At 35.1% G+C, this 13,477-nt stretch overlaps 1 protein-coding gene across 1 annotated transcript; it reads right to left on the bottom strand.

The window, feature by feature from the left end:
• Positions 1 to 1,772: 1,772 nt before the first annotated feature.
• On the bottom strand, positions 1,773 to 4,265 carry LOC145605565 (G-type lectin S-receptor-like serine/threonine-protein kinase LECRK3). The gene has a single exon (XM_081661635.1). It carries the CDS (start codon positions 4,263 to 4,265, stop codon positions 1,812 to 1,814), a length of 2,454 nt encoding a protein of 817 aa, XP_081517761.1. The 3' UTR covers positions 1,773 to 1,811.
• Between the last annotated feature and the right edge of the window lie 9,212 nt (positions 4,266 to 13,477).

Genomic DNA, 13,477 nt, shown 5'->3' with positions numbered 1-13,477 from the left:
CACCAAAGGGCAATCATTACAAACCTCTTCAATTGTGTTCTGTTATTAATTGCCTCCATGTCATCATTGACAAGTAAATTTAATCTGTTGGATACATAGCAATCAAATGCCCAATCTGTCAAAATGGCAGCTTCCTCTTCAATGAGATCCATGCATACATTTCTTCGACAACTTATGATCTCAAGCAAGATAACCCCAAAGCTATACACATCTACCCCTTCCCACACGATGTGTATTGTTTACGGTTAGAAACTATCATGCATGCCGTGTGTTTTACAATTGTACATCTTTCATGGAAAAAACTCAGCTTAGAAACTCTTGTTTCTGTTTGTATTTATTGTATGGAAGACTTTTCTTTTGATTTAGTAAAATCATTGACATTGTTTTCTATGTATTAAGGTGAATTATCTTTGATTTTGAATTACTTGGTGGTTCAAGTTAGGGCTATTCCATATTGTGACATTTTTGCTGTCTTTATGGTACCATTATAAACGTTACCCATTTGTTTATTTGATGGTCAAGTTTTCTTGGTACATGGGTGACTATTCACTATTGCTTTGCTTTTTTTTTTTTCCTTCTCTTTCAAATTCTTTGAATTGTAACTTGTTTCGCTAATTAGATCAAATTATTGTTGATACAGTGCAGTGTGGTATGGCGCGTTGAGCAAGTCTACTTTGGTGGCTTCATACTTCAATGTAATTCTGTTATCACTATTGATGTGATTTAGGAGGTCCCATAATAAGATATGACAACCACCAGAGAACATTTCAACCTAATTAGAGCTACTTTTTCATTTTGGAATTTATTGTCACGTTGATGAGATGATCTAGATGACCTAATGTGGTAACTACGACCTTAGATGCAGGTATTAAACATCTACTTCTAACATGTATTATTAGTCTGGTCTTAGTGTTAACATCTACTTCTAAGTGTTTTACAATTGTACACATCTCTCATGGAAAAAACTCAGCTTAGAAACTCTTGCTTCGGTTTGTATTTTTTGTATGGAAGAGTTTTCTTTTGATTTAGTAAAATCATTGACATTGTTTTCTATGTGTAAAGGTGAATTATCTCTGATTTTGAATTGCTTGGTGGTCCAAGTTAGGGCTATTCCATATTGTGACATTCTTGCTGTCTTTGTGGTACCGTCAAAAATGTTACCCATTTGCTTATATGAACTACTGAATGGTGATGTTATATACAGTGTGTGTGTGTGTGTGTGTGTGTGTATACATATATCGTTTTTTTTTTTTTTTTTGGGGGGGGGGGGGGGGGGGGGTATACCCTGTATGAAAATTGAGCTTCTGCAGCATTAGGACTTTTTTGTTTCATGCTTTGAGTGGTCTAAAATTTCAGATTGAAACAGCTCACAGAGTCTGAAACTCTGAATACTTCGTATTAAACATATTTGAATTCTTCAAACACATAAATACAATTAGTTTGAGTTTATCCCTTGTTCTTATTAGGCATATGTTTCTAACATTCTGTACTTTGATCGCTAGTAAATCATACTAACTTGAACTCTTCATTTTCCAAAACAGCTACTAATCAATTTACAATTATTCATATGGATCGCATTCGATGATTATGCAAAAATGGATTTGCCAACAAATCTGTCAACACTAACAAGAGCTTCAAGCCATGAAGAAATCTTTGTGATGGGTGAACAACATAAAGGTGTAGCCTTTCTTCTGTAGTATACATAAATTTCACTTCATTTATGCTAACTTTGGGCTATGTCAAATAGTCTATGTAGTGTAAACATTAAACAAAGCAAAAATAACCAGAATACGTACTTTGAACCTGGTGGTTTAGTATTTGGCAGTAGTAATAGAAAGCATGGTTGGGAAAGGAGGTTTAGGCACATCTGCAAGTCCTTCAAGCATATTCATGACAGTTCTCATTGTTGGACGGAGACTTGGATCTTCTTGGATACACCACAGGGCAACCATCAAAAACCTCTTCAGCCGTTGCCAGTCATCTAGTGCCTCCATGTCACCGTTAGCTAGAGAATCTAATGTGTTAGACTGGTAGCAATCAAAAGCCCAATCTGTCAAAATTGCACCTTCTTCCTCGATGAGCTCCATGCATACACTTCTCCGACAGCTTATGATCTCCAACAAGAGGACCCCGAAGCTATACACATCTACCTTCACTGTGATTGGCTTGTTCCTAAACCATTCAGGGGCAACATATCCTTTGGTCCCTCTGATTGCTGTGTTTGTATGGGTTTGGTTTAGTACCAAAAGCTTTGCTAACCCAAAATCAGCAATTCGAGCATTGAGATTGTCATCTAGAAGTATGTTCTGGGGCTTTATATCACAATGTATGATCTGGGTGCTGCATTCCTCGTGTAAATGCAAGAGTCCTCTTGCAATGCCTAAAGCTATCTGAATCCTTGCTACCCAGCTTGGTCTCAAATCACCAAAAAGGTAGTCTGCTAAGGTACCATTGCTCATATATTCATATACCAATAGCCGCTGATCTCCTTCTTTGCAAAATCCCACTAGTCTTACTAGATTTTTGTGATGAGTCTGGCCTATTCCATTCACTTCAGTTCTGAATTCCTTGTCAGCATCGTCAGATATTCGATCTAATTTCTTAATAGCAACACAAATTGGAGGACCTACTGTGGCTATCATACCCTTGTAAACAACCCCAAAAGCCCCTCTTCCTAACTCTTCCATGAACCCCATTGTGGCCTCTGTGAGTTCCTGGTAGCTGAAACAATGTACATTACTGAACTCTCTCAATTTTTTCCTCTGACCCTCTTCAAATGCTTTCTGTGGCTTGTTATGATAGACTATGTAAATTACCAAACCAATGGTAATTAAAAGAACAACATTAAATAACACAGAACTACCTAACAGAGCTTTAACCAAAGATTTCACCTTGTTTTTTGCCTTTGGAGGTGATGGAACAACAAATGGGTTGACTGGATCATTGGAAAAATTAACATTTCCTACCTTAATCCAAGTAGTCTTCTGCACTTTGGTATCTTGTCTTCCATATGACAGTGGTGCCTTCTTCTTCCAGCAAATGGGAGTATTGTTATCCTGGAAAGCCACAGCGACACAGAAGCAATCACTCAAACAAGAATTTTTGCAATCATCTTCATTGTAAGGGCCAAGCTTTTCATAGTCACTGAACGGCCAATTAGTACTAGGAAGGCGTTCTAGTCTGTATGCCCCTTTCATGGAGCGCTCTGCATAACCTTCGCACTTATCTGCCTGGAAATCGGGTTCACAGCTACCATATGTATCATTAAAATCAAGGAAAGAATAACCTGGTGGGCACTTGCATGTTGGGCTTTTATCATCACCAAGGATGCAAATGCTGTTGAACCCACATATACCACTGCCTAATTGTGGTCCAGATTCTCCTATGCTTGTACACACGTTGTCTGGTGATGCCTGAATCATGGACCAACCATTGCTAATAGAAGTTTTGGGGATATAATACCACATCAAAACCCCATCAAAGTTCAGAGTTGCTCTCTGATAATAATCTTTTGCTGGCTTTGTCTTGTTTTGCGGTAAGAGATCATATGTTGAGCCATCTGTTCTTAGTATGTACATATACCCAGACTCATTGTAGACCAATTTTTGACCTGTATTTGGTTGTTCATTTGTGCCAGTAACATAATAAGCACCATAGGAATAACCAGATGCTAGGTCCCTGGTATTCAGAACAAGGTTTCCATCAGGGATCAGGCGCAATTGGAACCTTCCCTGTGTGAAATTAGTTTCTGATAGCCGAGAATTAACCTCCCCCTTAATTTCCATAAACTGAGTAGGCAGCAAGGTGTCAGTGGGATGGTTAAAGCTCTGCCAAACTGGGTCACTGCTTCTATTTTTGAGGGCTAAATTCCCAGTATCATACATAAAACCATGGCTCACACCATTGCCATTGGTGCTCCATATTAAGTTGTTTCCTTGAGCATCACTTAAGACTAGACCTTTGTCAGCTGTTAATGTTACTTTTGATCCTTCCTGAACAGGGTTGCCATCATTTGCATACCAGACTATTGTGTCGGGAATCTTTGCATACCAGATGGCAAGCAAGAAGAGACTGCTGTTGTTGGGTAATTGATGAAAGCCGAATGCAAAATCACCCGAAGGTGAAAGCCATGGAGAGTCATTGATGGTGGCTGAGAGAGATTCGCCAATGGTTATAGTGCTACTTCTCTGTGCAGCCATGGGTAGTATTGGTAGGAAGATCAGTGCTGTAAAGAGGGAAAAGTTGCAGGTAAAAGGCTTAGCCATTGCTTGGAAATAGTATTATCTATTGCTTGAAAGATTATACTGTATGTTTTGTGAAGTATGAAAAATTGGTTGTATTCGGGAGCAAGGCTATGTTTTTCTGCATTATGAGTCAATTGAGTCTTCCCTATGTTATCAAGGGAAGTAAATGATTCATGATCCATGCATATGCGTAGGTCAATGATTGCTAGTTCTACAGTTGAAAGGGAACAAAGTCAAAAGTAAACGATTTTTTTGTCTGGTAGAACTTTCGACACATCAATTATTGTGCTTAGTGTGGATGCTTGCTAGCTTAGTTTTAATCGTTTCAGGGTATGTCACTTGATCATTTGCTAATAAGCTTCTATTAGACGACCCTCCCCTCGTGTGAACAAAGAAATCGGAAGTTAAAAGGGAACTATGGATGGTCAAGTTTTCTTGGTACATGGGTGACTATTGCTTTGCTTTTTTTCCTTTTCTTTCAAATTCTTTGAATTGTAACTTGTTTTGCTATTTAGATCAAATTATTGTTGATACAGTGCAGTGTGGTATGGCGCATTGAGCAAGTCTACTTTGGTGGCTTCATACTTCAAATGTAATTCTGTTATCACTATTGATATGATTTAGGAGGTCCCATACTTAGATATATCAAGTAACCACCAGAGTACATTTCAACCTAATAAGAGCTACTATTTCATTTTGGAATTTATTGTGGCGTTGATGAGATGATCTAGATAACTACGACCTTAGATGCAGGTATTATTGGTCTGGTCTTAGTGTTAACTTTCTTTAATTCATCAGGCTCACACATTTGATCAATGTATAATAAAATCATGGTTTGCTACTTTGCTGTTTGTTGACCACATTCAGATTAATCATATCAGACAATATAAAGGAAACAGTTAGGGAACATTATTTTGTTTTAACATAATCTACATAGTTAACGATATGATTTTACAAATTTATTGTATTCGTTGCTTAAAAGTGGTAGTATATTAGGAAAGTTAATCACAAATTACCATCTTTTATACTGGTAAAGATGACAACTTTCCTAGATTATGTGATAAATAATCTATGTAACTATTAATCCCGGATAGAGAGAGCATTATGTAGATAATTACAAGTGATTGTGAACGCATTGTGCCTTGTAAACATTACTCGAACTTGTAGGTAGAAGCAACTTTTGTGTCTTAAGCTCAAACTATTTGTGATCTTTGACTGCTGTTTATGAAGTACATTAAAGGCTTATCCTAAGCTTTATTTAGACTTAGCTTTCTATTATCTTCTTGTTTGACTGTCACATTGCAATAAATCTTTGATATGCTTGCTTATCTTGTTATGCATATGCATGCATACAGTTCGTGAACTTGCGTGCTGCCTGTACATAGAAGGAAATCTACTTCTAAACATGCATATTTAAATGCACACTGTACTATGAGAAACATCTTCCTGATATAATAATTAAGGTACATTGTTACACTCTTTTATAATTGTTTTATTCCCTCTGTTCGTATTTGAATGCACAATTGTGAATTGTTCAAAGTTAAAGCCTGTGTGTGTTGATTGTTAATAGCTAAAACGATTGTTGATGCCAAAATGCAGATAAGGATGTTCATTGTTCAAAATAATTAGGAATCAATTGTCCCTTTGCTACAATAGCCTGGGCAGCCTGATCTTTTCGGAACTCCATTGTGTTTGCTTATCCTGTGTGTGTTAATAGCTTTATTTAGACTTAGCTTTCTATTATCTTCTTGTTTGACTGTCACATTGCAATAAATCTTTGATATGCTTGCTTATCTTGTTATGCATATGCATGCATACAGTTCGTGAACTTGCGTGCTGCCTGTACATAGAAGGAAATCTACTTCTAAACATGCATATTTAAATGCACACTGTACTATGAGAAACATCTTCCTGATATAATAATTAAGGTACATTGTTACACTCTTTTATAATTGTTTTATTCCCTCTGTTCGTATTTGAATGCACAATTGTGAATTGTTCAAAGTTAAAGCCTGTGTGTGTTGATTGTTAATAGCTAAAACGATTGTTGATGCCAAAATGCAGATAAGGATGTTCATTGTTCAAAATAATTAGGAATCAATTGTCCCTTTGCTACAATAGCCTGGGCAGCCTGATCTTTTCGGAACTCCATTGTGTTTGCTGGTTGAAATGACAAGATTTTGATAGCCAATTACAGGACTTAAAGCTTCTATGGGATTTTAACTGATCATTGGCAACCAGTTGCTTTTAAAGCTTCTGTGGTTTTTGCCTGAAGCCATGGCAGCAATTTTGGGGGTGTTCGCCTTGTTAGAAGACTATTATCAAATTTTGCCATTTTGGAGCTCCTATGTGATGCTATGAGGGTTAAGAAGGTATAAAATATTTATATACATCCGGGTATATGGTATATCTAAAGGTATTTTCTAGTCTTTTAACATAAACTTTAGATGCACCTACCTCTATGTGCACTAGGGTGTTTATAAAATATTTTATAGGAAAGACGGATGTTACGAGGAGTGATGCCAAGACTCTAACACAACTTTTATTTTTGTGTCTTTTTATTGTCTTGATTTTTTAAATATAGTCCTTTAATTCTAATCTTTCCCTCTTAAGAATTTTCCACCAAATTTTCCTCAAAAGCACAAATTCTATAGCTATATCCACTAATTCACTATATATAATGCATTGTAATGCCATACAATAAACTTGCAATAACACAATACATGCCACCCCGAATTCTTATGAGATGAAGCTCCATTTCATAATGAGGTTATGAATATAAATTTCTTATTTTGATAATGTACGTAAACAATCAAACCAAAGTCAATATTAATTGGTGTTAACTGTTAAGTAACAAACGCAACACATATAAATTACTTGTTTAGTCTACTGTATAATAAAAAAAAAATTAAAAAAAAAAAAAAAAAAAAAAAAAGCACAACCTTATGGATATGATTGATTTGTTAGAATCGTTTCCTGCATTGCAACTCGTTAGTCGTCACTACCAATTCAATATAATTTTGAATAAATGAACTAGATTCATTCTCATAACTTTGCTTTTATATTGTCGTTTTAGCTATTAACAATTTACACCTCACTTTCCCGTCATTAAAAAAAAAAAAAAAAAATCTCACCTCCCTTCATTTCTCATCACAAGACTTTGTGTGACATATTATTGGTCATTTATATATATGGTTCCAAAGAACATTAGTCAATTAAGTTATATATGTATATGCCTCTTTTCATTTCCTCAAGGCCACCATATGCATATATGTGACCGACTAATGATCACATAATGTTCCCAACATTATATGAACCTATGATGCATCTCTACACTCCTAATTTTTTACACTAGATCCTGAAACCTCCAAATTGGTCTACTTATGTGAGAGAATTCTTACCAGTTACCATTAGACTAATAAGTAGAACTACTAGGTGCATACTGGCAAACTAGGTAACACTAGTCATCTACATGCCTCATTGAAACATGTGAGAATCAATGTTAAATCTACCCTCTTCATGTTCATTATTCACCTCTGACACAGAAGAGTTGATCTGTATTGGTTTCTCTTTTGACAGTCAAATTTTGATTAAGAATATCTCGAAAACATTTTCGACTACATACAGATATAGCAATATAACTATGGTTATACTGCTGTTAAATTTGACAAGCAAGATAAGTTATTGGATGTATCTAACAAACAGAAAGTACATTATACAACCAACTGTTCTAGATATTCTCACATTGTTTTAGAAAACATCAGATCATCCTCTTACCATCACTCTCAAACAGAAGAAATTGGCCTAGTACTGCTGTAAATACTTTGTAAGCTCCTATATTTTTGTCTCTTCATCTCCCCTCGAGGACAGCCATTCTTTTGAATTGCAGGCACAACACTTTCTCCTTCTTCCGGATAAACATAATACTGACTCTTCCGCTTGTTGAATGGAAGTAGCTTCTCTGTTATAAAGTCACATAAAACTTTGTGAACGTCAGCATGAATGAATTCAGTATGCTTCATCCACGGAAAAAATCATGAAACAAACTTTTTTCTAAGCCAATGTAGTTTAAAAATAAATGTTTCAGACATATGAAGCTAAATTAGATGATTCCCATTTCCTTGCCATTGTAATCTCATTCAGAGCCTTCAGTAACTCTTTTTAGAGGATAGAACTACCATACAACATATTGTCCCATTAACAGATTACAGATTCAACAACATTAGATTAAAATTTTCACTAAATTTTGAGGGGGATATTCTGCCACACTATATAAGTAGATAATGCATGTTTTCTTCCTCATTTAATTTCATCAGAATTTCTCAAATTTTCAACAAACACCAAATATTTATGCTTTTGGGCTAATAAATCCGGCAAAAATGGATTTGTAAAATTGATAACGAAATAAAATATCTAGTCATCGATTTGAGATTTAGCTTTTGCTAGGAGATATAATCAATGGTTGATCTCAAATCAAAAGTTGGAAATCAAAGATTACCATCTAAATAGATCAACAAGCATAACAACTTAACAAGGTATCTATATTATCAGGAAAACCGGCATATCATACCTGAATAAGAAGAAACCTTAGAATTTGATGCATTGACTGTGAGCTCATGAGAGTTATGCTTCCTATCAGAAATAACACAATGACTAAATTATTTGTCTCTCTTTATGATGGATAGATAAGATCTTAACGTTTAAGTTCTCATCTTCAACCTTGCCGTTACACAAAAATGTAAGAGAGAGTAGAACTTACTTGTGTACATCAACAGAATCCTCAGAGCTGTTAAACTGTAGGTTGCAGTCTGGGGGAAGGTTAAGATCAGGGATAAGACACTGGAGCGGCCTCTCTGGCTCCCCCCCTTCAGCCCCTACTCTGTTTTCTTCTTTCACAGTGCTGTGCTTATGAAGAATCAGCTTTTGACACTTTAACTGCATTTTGCACATTATATTTTGTGACGGAAATAGTTCTGGAATTGTATATGCTAAGACAATTAGTGAAGAAGGCAAGGGTGGCTAAACAAAATTGAAAATTTGCCTGCTTTATAACTCAGACTATGACACGAGCATGGACGCTTAACACTTCATTTTAGACAAAACACATGCAGTAATTATACAGAATGGTCAATTCCTAGTAACATAATTCATATATATATATATATATACTTTTTTTTTTCTCCTTTGAATCCAATCTATTCTGTATCATAATAATTTGAGAAATGTGAATAGAAATATCAAGCAGCTGATATACTTCCATATCTAGCAGGATATCTTTGATATGCAAATCAGGAGATTGCTTCTGCATAAGGAAATAATCCTAAAATGTGGATATTATTTTTTTTATTTTTTTTCCCACTGTTTTTGACAGGATAATTTTCCAAATTGGCTATTAATTATTATAATCAAATTAAATAAAAATTGCTTATAAACATACTGGGCTGATTTGCAATGTCCACATGTAGTTCTTGGTTAATTTCTAAAAGAGTAAGAGATTCATCCATTCTTAGACGTTTGAAACATAATAGACCAAATTAAAAGGTTCATAATACTTTTAATGTTTCATAACAAAATTCTGAAAAAAAATGTACACTTATTGTGCATAAAACTAAGGAACAACTAGAACAACCTCTGTTAATGCAAGGGTATATACTCTCTCTCTCGCACCGTCTTAATTTTTGAAAGTAAGGAAAATTTAGCAGGAAATTATACAGCTCGTAGTATTTAAAAGAAGGCTAAAAACAGCATGCTTTGTCAAGAAAATCTACCTGAAGCACCAACTACTAGAACCACGGAAACAAGGCACGATACTTGATTAATGCTACATCTTTTAAGTATAGACTCCTGAACACAAATGCCCCAACCTCAGTGCGAGGATTTCTGCTTTGACTCAACTGGGGATACTCATTCCTGTGTCACAAGTGAACAGACACATACTTAAGCTGATGCCAACCAATATACTCGTATAAACTTTCAGTTTACAAGGAAAAGAAAATAAGCAGCAGTTAGTGATAGAACGAAATTTTGGGCAGAAAAATAAAGAAGATGATGGACATTAGTATTAGAAGCGGGAATTACAGAAGGTAAAAGATAATACAAGCTTTCTAGAGGCTTATTCTCTCCCAAAACATAAACAAAGCTAACAGAAACACTTGATAATATTCAGCGTGATGTTTTCTCGCTAATCTCTTTATATATAGCTTTATCTCAAACTAATGGATTTCCTTCCTCTTCAAACAACTAATTGTGCAATAAATGGGTAGCCTAATTAAGCTTTATTAGTTTTTCGTAAACAACTTTTTGTGCATTGCCACATCACCCCTCACCAATAAACCAATCTATTACACAGTTCCAATGGCACAAAAATTAGTAGCAGCAACTTTTTTGCCTACTATATTGTGGCAAGCACACTAAGTTAATAGAAAGTTAACAGAAGTAGAATACCTTTGTTCATGCAGGCAGTACACCAGGACCTAGTGGCAAATTGGCAATGTCTCTCTTTCGCAAATTTCATCTCCTTTAATCTCACTATAAATTCTCTGTTTTCAGTTCAATTCTACTATCTGATTCAAATAGAGCAAGTAAAACAGAGGAATGTATACATGCACACAAAAAGATAAATACTGATATTTAACAAATTTTTAAGCTTGAAACCTTACATATGATAAACAGATGATAAGCTTACATATGAAAAACAGAGGACGAGCTCACATATGATGAACAGAGGATGAGAGCTTATTACCCCATAGTGAATGAACTTTTATATTAAAAAATCAGTAACTAAGTAAATAAGAAACCAAACAGTATGCTATTTCTGTCTTAGAATTCACGTCAGGGTGACAAATCATCAATCATGCATATATAAGATCTTGATTCAAGACTTTGAGTTCAATTAGTTTTTCTGGTTAATTCCCTTCCACAAGCAGCATAGTATATATCAAATGTCATGCAAGCAATGTAATGTAAATGTACAGAAAAAAAATTAATGTTAATAATGAGGTACATCAAATTAAGTTTAAAATTAGATCAGCTCTCTTTCACAACAAAGTGATCAAACTATACTTGCAAATCGCAATAAACACCAACACTCTTGCACATATGATTGATAATTCTTTAATTATAGTATCGTAATTAACTAATTACACTTCTACTACTCTCATAACAAAAAAAGAAAAGAAGAAGAAAAAAAAAAAAAAAAAACACTTAAAAAGGTGAGGGATCTAAATAAAAATCTCTGCAATGATCTATCTCCTCTGTATCATGCTGACAGGGAAATGGATGCAGAGACCTTGCAAAAAAGTAGAAAGAACTGAAATTTAACTACCCTTTCCTACACTGATCTGAAGACTAACACTGACAAGGAAGCTTATTTGTGGTAGGATTTGAACCAGTCAATGGTGCCCTCCTCCTCAAACTGGTTGGCAAGAAAGCTTGTGCAGGCCTCTTTGCTGCTTCATTCAACTGGTTTAGATCAGAAAGATTTTGTGAAATTGAAGAAAGCAGTTTTCTTGGATGACTTCTTTCCCTAGTGTGAGTCATTCCTTGGTGATACTGCAGAGTGAAGAAAGAACCCACGGCACAGTGAATGAGAATTAAAAAAACTAAGACAGACAAAAATCTTCGAGCAATTTTCATGGCTTTTCAGTTCAGAAGGGATAGCGAGCTACATGTATCAAATGAAATGTGATTTTTCTCAGGTTCTGCCTTCAAGATGAGGAATATAGTCATGTAACTTTCTGACATGAGGTCTATGCCTGACCAAGAAACATTGATTAGAAGCCATTTCAGTATTTTAATGACCACTTATCCATGTATAATATAATATGCAGATACGGGCAGAGTATTTGGTTATGCTTCCTGTTCCACAAAAAACCAACCAGGTCAAGAAACTCAAGATATTAGATACACACAATATCATAATCACAACACCTAGTCATTTAACTAAAGAATTTTTTTTTAACTCCTCAATAACCACCCACTCTGTACATAGAAAGATGCAACACTAGTAACTAAGGTGAAACGACTTATTACTAGTTAAACGGAATGATACAGATACAACTAAGTTCAAACAGAAATATACAGCAGTTAAGATTTAACAGTTTTACAAGCTTGTTCTGAGACTCAGGTCCGGTAAATATCAAAGTTTATAAAGCATCATCATAAGATCATTTCTTAAAATTTTGTAGGATTCAGAGCTCAGAAGCTGCTAATCATGTGATAATGAATTAACAGGCATTATATATGTTTGATTGCCTGAATTTTCAAAATTTTAAACAGACATGCCTCATGTGACTGATCACATGACATTGAGTCAGTTCTCTCAGTTATCTGTCCCCTTTGCCATATTAAAATGCTTAATCTCTTCCAGTATCTCTTAAGAACATCATAAACAGCCAAGTTTAGCTGGGAAAGCACGCTTCTACAGAAGAGTAACAAATTCTTAACTGTAGTTTCTGACTGCTGTTTTCCAATGTTCTGTCTTCAGAGGAAAAGATATTGAATAATCTCCATAGTCCATACCCCCAAAAATAATATTCCCTCCGTCACAAACAGCCGAATAATACTAAGTACAATGGAGAACCCATAGTTCTCCAACCGAACCAAAGCCTCTAGGTCTCTTCCATTCTCACAGTAGCTGGTATCAGCATGTTAATAAGGGAGTGGATCAGATATTCATCTGAACTACATGATTAATCCCATTTATTCATTTAAAAGCTCTTTTTCTATTTCTTTATTCATGCTACTTGAAGGCAAGAGCCATAGGCACCCCCGCGCACCCATACCAGCAAGAGCTTGTGATTCGTCTCTCAAAATAAGTAAAAACAACTGGCAAAATGGGGTCTCCGTACAGCACAGTCTAGACATTATGACAAAACTGAACATCATGGCTTTAAATGAAAGGTTTTGCAGATATAGTAGCAAGACATTATGGGAGCAAATACACATCAACATGTGAACAAATTACTCTGTATAATAATATTCCATTAACAAAAAAATTCCTCCAGATATTTAGTACAAGACAACTACAACCACGCTTTTGTAGTTGAGTTTTGACTGTTAATTTCTTTCTTATACAATGAATCATGATACCAAAAATAGACTTATACAATTATTATAAGGTACCTTCATAGCTTTGTCATCCAATATATCTTAAGTAATACAAAAAAAAACTAAAATTCAAGCTTAAAAATATGGGAGCCTTATAATAATGTGAGAAAAATATAAATTGTTCA

This window comes from Chenopodium album, chromosome 22 (assembly GCF_948465745.1).
Source record: "Chenopodium album chromosome 22, dcCheAlbu1.1, whole genome shotgun sequence".
NCBI classification, from domain to species: domain Eukaryota; kingdom Viridiplantae; phylum Streptophyta; class Magnoliopsida; order Caryophyllales; family Amaranthaceae; genus Chenopodium; species Chenopodium album.
The sequence above is the reverse complement of the archived record's forward strand: the minus strand, read 5'-3'. Positions and strand labels throughout refer to the sequence as shown.